The following is a 14,814-nucleotide window of genomic DNA, read 5'->3' as shown; positions in this document are numbered from 1 at the left end:
CTTGGCGTGCGTCCACTACACGTGCCAGAAAATAAAAAAAATATTTTTCGGACGTGCGTAGCGGACGCGCGCCAAAAATGAAATTACTGCAAGAGCCATGCAGTAGTCGGGCGGTAACTCCATTTTGGCGTGCGTTGTACGCGTGTAGGCGCCTACGTGGCTTAGTAAAAGGGGCCCTGAGTTAAAAACGCATTTCTTTACTCTGGTGCTTGCTCAGCGGTTCTTGAACGGTTTTGTGCAGCCAGTTACCTTTTCGATAATTTTACTTACTTTTATTGGGATGTATGTTTTCTTGTTGTGGTAGTATCTGTCCTACCTCAATTTAGAGTTCCTTTCCGAGTTTTTGGATTTGTTATGTAAACCGGCTTGACCTGCGAGTTCGGATTAGGCGGTATACCAAAATATGCTCAATAAACATGGACATATTGTAGGGCTGTGGATCACATTTGAGAGTGAATTTTCACTATTGCAGGGTCTTATTTTTTTTGTTTGTATTTGAACTGTTTTTGTCATTTTACACCAGCACTTTAATGATGATGGTACATTGGAATGAGTAATTAGCGGCTGGATGTAAACAAACATTTCAGGATCGCCATTCAAAATTAATGCTCCTGGGAAATGTGGAAGTTTCGGTGGGTTCCGTTCACCGAAGATTCCCCTCATTATGCTGTCATTAATGATTGCTTACGTTATTTGCTGGGTATGCTGCTAACGTTTTCACTCTCATTTACACATTCAGGGAATTTTTGTTATATTTTTAACTCTGGTCAGTGAAATCATCCCGTGATACTCTCGAACCGAAAGGGGTAGACAAGTGTCTTATATATGCAGAATAAGTCACAGACATGTCATTTTAAAGTGTGGTAGAATCATGACTTTTATATTCACAGGGACTTTATTCCTATTTTAAACATAGATCTACAGCTGGGTTCGGCAGCGACCTCTTCACAGCCCAGCAATCCAGCGCAGGCACTGCAATGGATTTAAAAACCTAGCAGGCTAACTGAGCTAATCTTGCAATGTACAACAGTAGCACAACTGGCCATGAGTTTGGAAAGGTCTTGTGGTTCAAACCCTGGAAAGTGACCAGTGAAAGGGTTTTCTTTTACTAAAACTTAGCTCGAGTTATCTGCAGCAGGGCCCATTTTATTCCTATGGGCCCTGCTGCAGATAACTCGAGCTAAACTTCAGTAAAAGAATGGACGGGGAGGGGACCACTGCTGTTACTGTTGACGTTTCCTTCCATGGGTTCCCAGTTCACAGTCTTCACACTTCAAAAGTTCTGGAATGCTAGCAAATCCACGGCTCTGTGATAAGACATTTAAGATTCCAAATTCAATGTTCTTTTAAATGAATGGAAATCCCAGTGTAAGCAAAGGTACTTACAAGCAGGGCTGCCGAGAGACTGGGCCAGGCCCGGGACAAGGCCGCCCCCCGGGGCTCCCCCCCACTCGAGGTCGCCGGGCCCCCCCTCCACCCGGCCCTCTGCACTGACCTTAAGCGCCTCACCTTCGAAAGCGCAGCAAGCAGCGGCAGACCACTCCTTCCTTCCGTGTCCCGCCCTCGCTTTCGAAGGTGAGGCGCTTACGTTCAATGTCAGGGAGTGACCGAGGGCGGGCAGGCCGGACTGTGGCGGCGGTGGTGCCGCCCCTCCCCCCCCCGGAGGCCCGGGCCTGGGGAATTTTGTCCTCCCTGTCCCCTCCTCTCGGCGGCCCTGCTTACAAGGGATACACTTAAAGATCACTAACTTATTTCGGATTCACTACTAGAGATGGTAGAAGAAATCCACTGCTTAACGTAACTTCTTGTGCACTGGTTTGCCTCTTGTAGCTGGACAGATCCAGAGGTGTCACTGGGATCAGTCTGGGTAATGTTATTCTTTTCAAATTCACATTCAGTGGGGCTGCTACAGTCGGAGTCTACAAACCCACTGTCGATGGTGTCTAAATCTAGGCGTATTCTTGGGTAGTCAAAGTCTTCTGCATCAGAGTCGTAGGAAGCACTTTCGTCATCTGCAGCCCGATATGACGTTGGACTATCCAGGTCCCACTCATCACGCTGCGTGCAGAGAAGATCTAAAATATTCGTCTTGGGTCCCAAGGAATTTGTCAGAGAACCTTGCATTAGTTCACTGATTGGCTCAATCTCGTACCTTCTGCAGCTAGTCATGGGAATACAGCCCGAAGACACGATGTCTTCTTTGGTGCTTGAGTCAGCCATCAATAACGTACTCTCCATATGACCACTGCCGCTGTTGCGGTTGACTGTAGAATAGGCATTGTCTTCACCATCATCTTCATCACCTGCATACTTATCGTGCGTTTCTCGTCTGTTGCAGGGGCACTGTGGACAACAAGGAGTAACTTCATTGGCTACTGTTACTGTGTCAATGGAGACATGGCCATATGACCTATCTTCTACACCGCTGCCATCTGTCACACTGCTGTGCTCTTTACGGTGGATAGGAAGACAGGTTTTACAGTGGGAGAGTTTGCGATGCTTATCTACTTCTTTGAAATCAACCTTTGAAGACTGTTGTGGAATGTGCTTATACACTCGTAGAACTTCAGGAAGCACAATGCCCCAGTCGAAAAAATCAATTGTCATGGTATAGGAAGCACCTAACCAGCTCTGAAAGAACAAGGAAAACATTTTTGATTAATTCACCTTTACTTATCATCACCATCAATTTATGTCCACTTAAATGAGCGATGAACATTTGTAAGCACAAACCCTTTCATAGTTGGGATCAGTATTGGAATTGTCAACTGTGCAATTGCTCTTGTAACAGAGAACCCTGTAGCGGGGTGAACCATAGGGCTGCTAAGAGGAGGGGGGCAAGATTCCCCAGGTCCAGCCTCCAAGGGGGCCTGGCACCAGAAGATTGTGCTCCCTCGGTCTGTCTCTCTCCTGCTCCTGTGTGTCGGGTCCCGGGCGATTGCGATAACACGATAACCTGTGTCCCGGCACACAGGAGCAGGAGAGTGACAGACTGAGGGAGGAGCAGATGCAAGAAGGTAAGGGGCATGATGGCAGCCTGAATGGCGGAGGTGAGGCAGCAGCTGCAGCAGTCCTGCCCTAGGCCTGGCTTGTCTCTTGGTGGCCCTGGTGAACCAATATCTGATTCTTTACTGAGTTCTGCTGAACACCATATATGTAAGGGTAGGTAGCATGACCAACTGATTCCATTTTTTCAGAAAAGACAGGTTCAGGCCTGGATTTTATTTCCCTTCGTTTCATTTTCTATCCCATCCTTCTGTGAGAACACTCCAAATTGGTTACAAAATAGATAGAGACAATAGACAACTGATAACAATGATAGCAATAAAACATAAAGACAGACAAGAGCATTAATAAAATTCCTTATGGTTTTATCTCCTGGCATGCACAACTTCTAGTTCTGATTAAGGATAGGCAGCCAGAAAATGTTTGTTTCACTTCCATTTTCTGTGTGATTTACGGAGATTTTCTTCTTATTCATTTAAATTTGGTCATGTTGTCTTTTTGTCAGTTTCTGACCATCGTGCCACAGTCTTTGGAAGTAGTTTGCACTATAAAGGTTGCCAAAAAATTGCATGCGCAAACTTAGGAGCGTCCATGATTTGTGCATGCGATTTAATTGAATAACAAGACAATTAGTGCCAATAACTATCTTTTTAACAAAAAATACTGGACACGACTTCAGCAAAAATCTAAACTATAACGTCAAAAATGAGCTGAACTTACTTAAACACACTAACTTAATAAACGTGCAGTGTGGTATCAATTCTTTTTTTCTTTTGTCTTATTTTCAAATCAAAGTGGAGAAAAAAGACCTCAGCAGTCTCTGCATGGCGATACTGTGCTCAATGAGCTCAAACGCCAGCATTCCTTGGACTCAGTTATAATCATTGGTCTCACTGCCATAGGAGTAAGAGACGCCATTTTGTAAGGTATCGTGATCTGCCCCTGAGGAAGCTTAAATTTCATAGCGAAACGGAGAGCCCCATTGGGCAAGATTAAAAGCTAAGTAACATTATTATTAATACTATTGTTAGAAGAATAAAATGTCACGATTTAGTAATTCACATATATTTTATGATATATTAGTGGAGTTTTTTTGAGACCAATGATTATAACGGAGTTCAAGGAATGCTGGCGTTTGAGCACATTGAGCACAGTATCGCCATGCAGAGACTGCTGAGGTCTTTTTCTCCACTTTGATTTGAAAATAAGAAAAAAGAAAAAAAGAATTGATATCTTTTTAACAAGCAATTATTGGCACTAATTAGATTTAATTGGGACCAATGCATGTAAAGTTAGGCCCTAGGATTTGCGCCTAAAATTTACACGCGGTCCAAAAAAGGAGGCGTGGAAATGGGAGGGTCATGGGCATTTCAGGGCGGAAGGGGGGGCGTTGCTTCAAGTTACGTGCATAATTACAGAATAATGGTGCTCTGCGTGTAAATTTAGGTGCGAACATTTGCACTCTGTTTTCATTGGTGCAAATGGCCGTGCCTACATTTACTCGCGACTCTCTGCTTAAGCATGTATTCTATGAACCGCACTGAACTTTAGGCATGGCGTACAGAATATCGTTTACGTGGGTATTTTTCAGCGCTGATTTTTTTTAGGCGCCATATATCGAAACTAATCCCATATGGAAAGAGAGCACATTCTCTTCCCGACAGGGCATGCATGCCTACATAGTTTGCAGAGGCGCAATGGTTCACACAAGCATGATGGTTCCACTATTGGGAAAGAGTACACAGTCTTTCTGAAATGATGTGCACTATTGTCCACCAATGACAAAACATGAAATGTCATGTTTTTTTTCTGCTCGATTTCATTTGCTAATGATATGCAATGACATAGGGATGTCCTAAGAAAAGCAAGAGACCATGCATGCCAGTACTGGATCTGCCTAGCCTGACAAAAAGAAACTGAGCCCAGCAGTGGCATAGCCAAGGGTGGGCCCGGGTGGGCCCAGGCCCACCCAGTAGCAGCACATCTATGATGTGGCTGGCAGGGATCCCCAAGACCCACCAGCCAAAAACTCCCAACAACTGTATGTCCTGCATACCTTGTAAATAGCAGATCTTCGCCTGCAGCGAGCAGCGACTGATACACACTGTTCGTACCGGCTCCACAGCCTTCACTCTGATGTATTCCCGCCTGTGCAGAAACAGGAAGTTGAAATCAGACGAAAGGCTGTGGGGCCAATGTGAGCAGGGTGTATTAGTTGCTGCTCGCTGCCGGTGAAAATCTGATACTTAAAAGGTATGTGGGGAGGGGGGATATTTGAGAGACCATATGGTATGCAGGCGAGAGAGGGAAAGACCAAATTACTTGTCGGACAGGGCGGAGTTCTTCTGCCCACCCACGTGGGGCCCAGGCCCACCCAAAACTGGGTGTCTGGCTACGCTCCTGGAGCCCAGTAATCACCAGTGGGGCAGACACCTATCGGTAATGCAGTAATCCAGTCATGCATAGTTCTACTGTGTAATGCCTCTTAAAGGTACAGAACCTGATATTCAGCAAGTGATGGTCAGCAGTTTTAAAGGCACTGACAGCCATAGACTGAATTAAGCCTGGGCCATGTCTGGGCTGTGGCATTGCACATCTGGGTATATGAAGTCATCTGGAAGTTAGCTGGGCACCAGACAAGATTCAGACCAGAGTCTGGTTAGCTTGCTGGATAAAGGCTCTTTTATTAAGCTGTGGTAAAAAGTGGCTCAGTGCATGCCAAAATTACCACAGGACACAAGGCTATTTACTGCTTGAGCCCTTATCACCACCTCTTTATCAGGCATTAAAGGTTTATGTGCTACTTAAGGCCCCTTTTACAAAGTGACGGTAAACCCAACGCTGGCTTACCGCTTGCTGAAAAGGAACTACTGCTCGGTTACTGCAGCAGCCCGGTGGTAGTTCCCACTCCCAACGCACCGTCACACCCGGTGATAATCGGGCAGTGCTGTGCGCTGCCCAAATCCTGCTGGGTTAGAAAATGATAAAATTCACTTTGTATGCAGGAAACCTCTGTTCTGTGACTCCTGGTCCACGTCTGTGCAGTTTGCTGATTAAGAGGGGGGAGGGGCATTATTAATATAGGCTACTGTTAAGATGTGTTATTTTACCATTAACCTCAGTTATTAGTAATTGGGGAGGGGAGGGGGAGTTATCAACACGGACTACCGTTAAGATATGTTATTTTATTGTAGCACAGGTCCCATTTTATGTAATCAGACCTAGACACTAATAACTGGGGATAACGGTAAAACCCCCCATTTTTAACAGTACCCCATATTGATAGCTTCCTCTCCAAATATCACTTCTGTACATGTGTATTGACTCTACACTGAGCCCTTGGTGTGCAGGGCAATTTTGGCGGTGGATTTGTTCTAATTTAAAGGTCCTGCATTCTGTGATGAAAAGAGCTTTCATGGCATTTCCCTCACTGACACTTCTCGTGCTGTAGGGCAGGTCCCCAACCCCCGCCAGCCGAAGTCCCCTTCAGCGCTGGTCTCTGAGTCCGGCGCGTTGCTGATCTGGATTCTGTCTCTGTGAGTCCGTTACCTAGGCTCTTTAGGGAAGGGTCTTGCTACACTCACATTCAAATCATGTCATAAACTGCGTCATTTGGAAAGACAGGCGAAAATCCCAACTCGTATTATTTCTGTGGCCTCTTCAACGAGGCATCAGTGTTCGGGGTAGAATGAGGAGTCGTGTATAGGATGGACTGGCGTAGGGTTTGCCACGCTGCCCACTGAGCATTGGGGAGGAATAGTTAATGCCCTGTTCAGCATGCATTGGCATGCTACTTGCGGTCAGAGCCGGCGAGCATGTTGTTTCATGATTGAGGTCTACAAAATCCTGAGTGGTGTAGAACAAGTAGAAGTGAATCGATTTTTCTTACTCATTCCAAAAGTACAAAGACTAGGGGACACTCAAGGAAGTTACATGGAAATACAACAATGCAAAAGTTCGTACTGGACATAACCCAACTCTTCCTTCTTATGACCCCTAATGTGTCTTTCACACTGTTCATTACTCAACCATAACCTCACTTTGTATTGAACCTACCAGTATTGGCGATCGCCTCTACTGTACAATGTAAGCCACATTGAGCCTGCAAATAGGTGGGAAAATGTGGAATACAAATGTAACAAATAAATAAATAAATAATACAGCACAGTAGGAGTTATTATTATTATTAGCATTTGTATAGCGCTACCAGACGCACGCAGCGCTGAACACCTGATACAAAGAGACAGTCCCTGCTCAAAAGAGCTTACAATCTAAATAATACAGACAAGACAGTTACGGGTGAGGGAAGTAATGGGTGAGAAAGGAGTTGCCATCAGTGGCCTCTGCTTGACTACTGGTGTCAGCCAGGGGCGTAGGCAGACCTGCCATTTTGGGTGGGCCCAGAGTTAACCTAGGTGGGCCCTTCCAACCCCCATCCCTACCCCTGTACATACATACAATATAGTTTTGGGGTTTTTTTAATGACCCAGCGTTTGCCCATTTCTCTCTGAACCTCCTCCCCGGTTCTGCCTCAGAGCCGTTGGCCATTTTAATTCCTATAGGCAACCTGCACTGCCCTGCAGGCTTCTCTCTACCACGTCCCCGCCAAAGAAACAAGAATTGACATCATTGAGGGCAGGACATGATAGAGAGAAGCCTACAGGGCTGGCACAGGATGCCTATAGGAATTGCTGCCGGCAGTAGCTCTGAGGTAGACCAGGAGGGGGTGGTTCTAGAGAGAGATGGGCAGATGCTAGGCCGCGAGTGGAGAAGAGGGAGAGAGAGTAATGAGGCGCTGCCACTGAAGAGTTTTGGGGGGCCTCATGGGCTGCTGACTGGGTGGGCCAGAGGCAAGAATGGGTGGGCCTGTGCCCACCCAGGCCCACCCTTAGCTACGCCACTGGTGTCAGCTCATAAATCATCCAGAGCTGGGACTAATATTCTGGCTGCAAGAAATTTCGGATTCAATAACAAATGCTCTCATGTTTTCTACAAAAGAGAACGAAAGCAAAGGCCTTTTCTTGCTGTGTTTAACCAAGCATTGCAAGGTCAACCCAGGTAACTTCTGCAGCTCTCTAAAATCATTTGCTCTAAGCTGCCGAAACTGAACAGGAAGGCGAGTTCAGGCTGAAACGCTTTTATGAGAAGTCAGCCCAGATGAGCTATTCACATGCTGTGGTGTTCATGTTATGTTTCCTGTTACTTCTAGCATGTAGGTCTTTGTGAATGAAGGTATTCTGGGCATTCCTGTAACCAGCGCTGCGCTCTATTTTTATCTTGGCTTCTTAGCAGGGTTGCTACGTAATGGGCTTCACTCGCTTTTTCTGGAATTTTTTCTCTGGCGCTATGATATTTCATTCACAACCAGGCAGGGTTTTCTCCCTGATTTATATCCACTCCAAACTTATTTTTGCGGCAATGGGGTCCTTTGCTGGTGGCCATTTACCAGGACTCCTTCCTGCACCATGCAATCATAGGCCCTGATTCTGGTCAGTTGAATGTCATCCACAATAGCTAGTGCTCCTTCCCTGTCCGAGGCTGTGATTGCTGCTGCCACAGCATCACCAGCCTTTACTGACCCAGAGAGTGGAAGGTCGGAGTCAGGAATGAAACCTAAGCCCTCCGTATAGTAACATAGTAGACGACGGTGAAGGAGTGGCCTAGTGGTTAGGGTGGTGGACTTTGGTCCTGGGGAACTGAGGAACTGAGTTCGATTCCCAGTGCAGGCAGCTCCTTGTGACTCTGGGCAAGTCACTTAACCCTCCATTGCCCCATGTAAGCCGCATTGAGCCTGCCATGAGTGGGAAAACGCAGGGTACAAATGTAACAAAAATAAAATAGATACTATTGGAGATTCTACACGGAATGTTGCTATTCCACTAGCAACATTCCATGTAGAAGCCTGCGCGGCCACATTGGTGATCTGCAAGGGCCGACTTCTACATGGAATGTTGCTAGTGAAATAGCAACATTTCATGTAGAATCTCAAATAGTAGCAACAGTGGAGGAGTGGCCTAGTGGTTAGGGTGGTGGACTTTGGTCCTGAGGAACTGAGTTCGATTCCTACTTCAGGCACAGGCAGCTCCTTGTGACTCTGGGCAAGTCACTTAACCCTCCATTGCCCGCCGCATTGAGCCTGCCATAAGTGGGAAAGCGTGGGGTACAAATGTAAAAAAAAAAAAAAAAAGACCTGCGTGGTCCATCCAGTCTGCCCAACAAGATAAACTCATATGTGCTACTTTTTGTGTATACCTTACCTTGATTTGTATCTGTCATTTTCAGTGCACAGACCGTGTAAGTCTGCCCAGCACTATCCCCGCCTCCCACTACCGGCTCTTGCCACCCAATCTCGGCTAAGCTCCTTAGGATCCATTCCTTCTGAACAAGATTCCTTTATGTTTATCCCACGCGTGCTTGAATTCTGTTACCGTTTTCATTTCCACCACCTCCCGCGGGAGGGCATTCCAAACATCCACTACTCTCTCTGTGAAAAAATACTTCCTGACATTTTTCTTGAGTCTGCCCTCCTTCAACCTGGCCAGCCTGACAACATGTTATAAACCTGTTAAGAATGGATGATGTCCTTGGTCGCCATAATGTATTACACCCAACGGAAGAATGGTTTACAATACCATTATTGTGAATAGAATATCTTGTACAATCAGGAGGAGGTTAGTGAATCCATCCTACCCTGAATGAAGCAAGTCTTACTGCAGGCAACGTTGGCTATCAGGCCCAGAGGCATGACTGCGCCAACATCACTAGTGTGAGACCCACTCCTATATGAACTGTGGAGGTGCCTGTGCACAATTGAGTAGGTCAGAAAATCCAGCCTGTGCTGAAGGCGGGTGAGTCTTATTGGGAACAACGTTGGCTGTTGAGACCTGAGACACAGCTGTGCTGATGTCACCAGTGCGAGACCCGCCCCTATAAGAACTACAGAGGGAGGCATGGAGCCAGAGGTGTGTGACCCAAGGGGCATGGCCAAAGGAGCACACCCCTTGTGATCCCCTCTGGAGCACTGTGGAGGCCTGGGATTTTACAGCTACCTATACCTGTACCCTTAACATAGGCAACCGAGACCCCTCGGGCCAAGGTTATTCAAACATTACAATAATTACCAGACACAAGGTATTTTCTTAACGTGGCACAACTTGGCCGCAGCTTTATTTTAAATACACACATCATAACCCTGGGTATACCCAAGCCAATCCACCCTCTGCTTATTAGCCAACCCAGTCAGCCGTCATTAGCAAGACTGACCAATCGTAAACAGAGCTCCCCGCCGCACAGCAAGGGGAGCTCAACCGTAAGCGCAGCTATCCCAGCTGCCTAGCTTACATCATCAGGCTTGGGTACCCCGCCAACGCTGCGATAATATATATGGGTACAATTCACATTAAACTGGGGAGGGGGCTGGGTGTTACATGCGGCTCCGTGCACCCGTGGGGGGCACTGCGCCTTGCTTATTGCCATGGTTAAGTGAAGGGTTAAACTGAAAGAGCCTGCTTCTGGAAGCCGATAAGGAGGGTGTGGATATGACCCTAATACCCTCAGTCAATCCCTTGCAGAGGTCTCTGTTTCTGAATCAGGACTGGCTACTTCTGTGATTAAGCCAGTTAATTTTTATGCCTGTGCTAATCTTTCCATAGTTTCTGTTGCTTTTTTTCTCCTAAAGAGATTTCATATATGGAACTGTGAAAGATAATGGCTAGCTTGGAATCTACTGTGTCATCTTGTATTTCTCAACTATGTCATTTGTCTGCTGAAGCTGCCGCCAAGTTAACTTTCCAGGAAGAACTGATTAGGACTAACACCAAGGACATTGCTGCTCATGATAATCGAATTATCTTATTGAAGGGAGCAAATGAAGCTGTAATGAAAGATAATATTTCTTTAAAAATCTAAATGGGATCTTACCAAGAATAATTATCATCATAATAATTTGCATTTTATTCATTTTCGTTTAAATAGAATGATTTCTGCAACTGAAATGTTGAAATCCTTATTTCTTGGCACACTTTTGCCTGTGTTGGTGGAGGATTTGTCGGTGATTTCTGAAGCTTATTATGTTCTCACCTCAATCAAAAGCATGAAGGGTAAATCTGGAGCGTTTAATGGGTTAATCTCTGTGAGATACCTTAATTTGAATGCTTTATTAGAGACATTCATGGAAGAAACTAATACATCTAGTCTGGTAGTAATATCCTTGCATTCTATTGATAGAGATATGTTTTTTCTTTATATTTAAAATAGCATGTATTTATTCCAGAGTCATAACACTAAATGTATTTTCAGGGGCGTAGCCAGACGCCTACTTTTGGGTGGGCTTGAGAAGCCCGCTGCCTGCTTTGCATCTCCTCCCCTCCCCCCCAGGTGATCTGGTATCTCTTAACTTCACTCCCCCAACTCTCCAGGACCCTTTTAAATCCTTCAGTGCTGGGCCAGCAGTGAACAGCAACACATACTGGCTTCTTGCGCTGACCCTGAGCCTTCCCTCTGACAAACCTTTCTGGTCCTGCGCATAGCTGCTGAGAGGGGGGGCAGTGGGGACAAAATTCCCCGGGCCTCCAAGGGGGGCCCGGCGCCGCAGTCCCACCCGCCCTCCGTCATCGACCGTCTGCCACCGGGCCGGGCCCCCTGCATTGAAATCACAGCGCCTCTCACCTGCGTGTGAAAGCGCTGCAGGCAAAAGGGCAGCAGATCGCCTCCCTTCAGGCCTCCTTCCCTCCCTGTGTCCCGCCCTCGTCTGGCGTAACTTCTGCGAGGGCGGGACACAAGGAGAGAAGGAGGGCCGAAGGGAGGCAATCTGCTGCCCTGCTGCCTGCAGCGCTTTCACACGGAGGTCAGAGGTGCTGTGATTTCAATGCAGGGGGCCCGGTTGCAGACAGAGGGGTTGGGTGGAGGGGGGAGTGGCGGCAGCGACCTCGGGGAGGGGGGGGGTGTGGAGGAGGGGAGCGGCGGCCCAATCTCTCGGTGGCCCTGGTCCTGCGAACAACAAATTGAGTCAGAGGGAAGGCTCAGGGCTGATGTGCACAGCCAGTATGAGTAATTGCTCGCTGCTGGCCTAGCACTGAAGGATTTAAAAGGTACTATGGGGTTGAAGGGTGGAAACGTAAGAGCTGCTGAATCACCGGGAGTCTTCAGTTGGCGGGGCTTGGGGGATCCCCACCAGCCACAAACCAGCTATGTGGCTGCTAGGTCGGCCTGAGCTCAAAGTGAGTGGATCTGTGCCCACCCGGATCCACCCATGGCTGCCTCACTCTGTAGATTTGTCTCATAATACTTAGAGGTGAGGAAAGAATTTCTTTTGGGTGGGTCCTCTTAAATTAGGCTTTTTCTTGAAGTTTCTGAAAAAGTGTATAATTAAAGATCGGACTGAAATGTATATATTTTTCAACCACCTCAATTAAGAGACTATTTGGAAAGAAGAGAAAGGGATTTGCAGTAAACTTGATTGTACATGTTATTAGAGTGTGATATTATTTGTACTTCATGCCTGGAATAGGCTTCCCGAGCCTATATGTCTAGCCCCGTCTTTGGCCGTTTTCAAGTCCAGGCTAAAAGCCCACCTCTTTGACGCTGCTTTTGACTCCTAACCACTACTCACTTGCCCTGTCCTTTTATCCTTACCTCTTTATTCTCTTACCCTTATTGTTCTGTTTACCTGTCTTATCTAGATTGTGAGCTCTTTGAGCAGGGGCTGTCTCTTCATGTATGGTGTACAGTGCTGCGTATGCCTTGTAGCGCTATTGAAGTGATAAGTGGTAGTAGTAGTAACGTAGAAGCCTGCCCTTGCAGATCAGCAACGCGGCCGCGCAGGCAACGCTGCTGATCTGCAAGGGCAGGCTTCTAGATGAAATGTTGCTAGTGGAGGAGTAGCCTAGTGGTTAGTGCAGTGGAACATGGAATGTTGCTACTATTTGAGATTCTGGAATGTTGCTATTACTTGAGATTCTAGATGGAATGTTTGCTACTATTGGAGATTCTGTTGCTACTATTTGAGATTCTACACGGAATGTTGCTATTCCACTAGCAACATTCCATATTTAGATTGTGAGCTCTTTGAGCAGGGACTGTCTTTTCGTGTATGGTGTACAGCGCTGCGTATGCCTTGTAGCGGTATAAAAATGATAAGTAGTAGTACCGTAGCTCCAGTTTATAGGTAATATTGGAAGATAAGAAGTAATGCAGGAATTTTTATTATGTCTACCTTCCACTAGCACAAACATCTTTTAGGGAGCTGAGATATTTTCAAACCCTAATGATCTCCCACTAAGGATGATTTTACCGCTAACCTCAGCGGTGACACTCACCAATTCTTATCTTAATATGGTGAGAATTACACACCCACCTGTTCATAGGGAAGCAGTAAATACTTTAATTATCAAATTATAGATGTTTAAATTTTCTTCTTTATATACTTTATATCAGCATTATTGCTATTTATTTCAAACAAATTAGACTTAAAATCTAACCCCCCCCCCCCCCCCCAGCCGAAATGAGCATTTATAAGATGAGGGGAAAAAAAAACTAGCTGAAATGAGCATTTATGAGTATTAAGATTTTAAGTCTAATTGGTTTGAAATAAATAGCATTAATGCTGATATAAAGTATATAAAGAAGAAATTTAAACATCTATAATTTGATAATTAAAGAATTTACCGCTTCCCGATGAACAGGTGGGTGTGTAATTCTCACCATATTAAGATAAGAATTGGTGAGTGTCACCGCTGAGGTTAGTGGTAAAATCATCCTTAGTGGGAGATCATTAGGTATTTTTATTAGGAGCATTCCTAATTTTTTTCTTCTTGTTTGTTTCTTTCCTGATTTACCGTAATTTGCATGATCTCCTGTAGTGGTGGAGTTGTGGGGTGTCAAAGTTTCCTGATTATTTATAATTTTTCATTTTTACATTCACATTCTTTTCCCTGTAATTGTCAGATTTGTAATGTGATAACTTTTGTACAATTTGATAGTTCATACTGGGTGTATTTTTCTCTTTTGACTAGTGCTGTCTGCGTATGAGCCAGAAGGTTGGCAGCTTTGGAACCGCCCACCTTCTTTCCTCCTCAAAATGCACCACCTGTTCCTCTGATCCCATCCCCACCAACTTACTAAACACCATCTCTCCTACTGTCACCCCCCCCCATCTGTCATATCCTCAACCTCTCTCTCTCCACTGCAACTGTCCCTGACACCTTCAAGCATGCTGTAGTCACACCACTTCTCAAAAAAACCATCACTAGACCCTACCTGTCCTTCCAACTACCGCCCCATCTCCCTCCTACCTTTCCTCTCTAAGATACTTGAATGCACCGTTCACAGCCGCTGCCTTGATTTTCTCTCCTCTCATGCCATTCTCAAACAGCTTCAATCCGGTTTTCGCCCTCTACACTCGACAGAAACGGCACTCACTAAAGTCTGTAATGACCTGTTCCTTGCCAAATCCAAAGGTCACTACTCCATCCTCATCCTCCTCGACCTATCCGCCGCTTTTGACACTGTCAATCATAATTTACTTCTTGCTATACTATCCTCATTTGGGTTCCAGGGCTCTGTCCTCTCCTGGTTCTCTTCTTATCTCTCCCACCGTACCTTCAGAGTACATTCTCATGGATCTTCCGCCACCCCTATCCCGCTCTCTGTTGGAGTTCCTCAGGATCTGTCCTTGGACCCCTTCTTTTTTCAATCTACACCTCTTCTCTGGGCTCGCTGATCTCATCTCATGGTTTCCAATACCATCTTTATGCTGACGACACCCAGCTTTACCTCTCCACACCAGACATCACTGCGGAAACCCAGGCC

At 46.0% G+C, this 14,814-nt stretch overlaps 1 protein-coding gene across 1 annotated transcript in view; it reads right to left on the bottom strand.

The window, feature by feature from the left end:
• Positions 1–1,733: 1,733 nt before the first annotated feature.
• IL21R (interleukin 21 receptor) overlaps positions 1,734–14,814 on the bottom strand; it is a 66,376-nt gene continuing 53,295 nt past the window's right edge. The window contains 2 exon segments of the mRNA XM_030212052.1: positions 1,734–2,631; positions 8,453–8,580. Coding sequence (XP_030067912.1) covers positions 1,744–2,631; positions 8,453–8,580 — 1,016 coding nt within the window. The 3' untranslated portion in view covers positions 1,734–1,743.

This window comes from Microcaecilia unicolor, chromosome 8 (assembly GCF_901765095.1).
Source record: "Microcaecilia unicolor chromosome 8, aMicUni1.1, whole genome shotgun sequence".
NCBI lineage: Eukaryota > Metazoa > Chordata > Amphibia > Gymnophiona > Siphonopidae > Microcaecilia > Microcaecilia unicolor.
The sequence above is the reverse complement of the archived record's forward strand: the minus strand, read 5'-3'. Positions and strand labels throughout refer to the sequence as shown.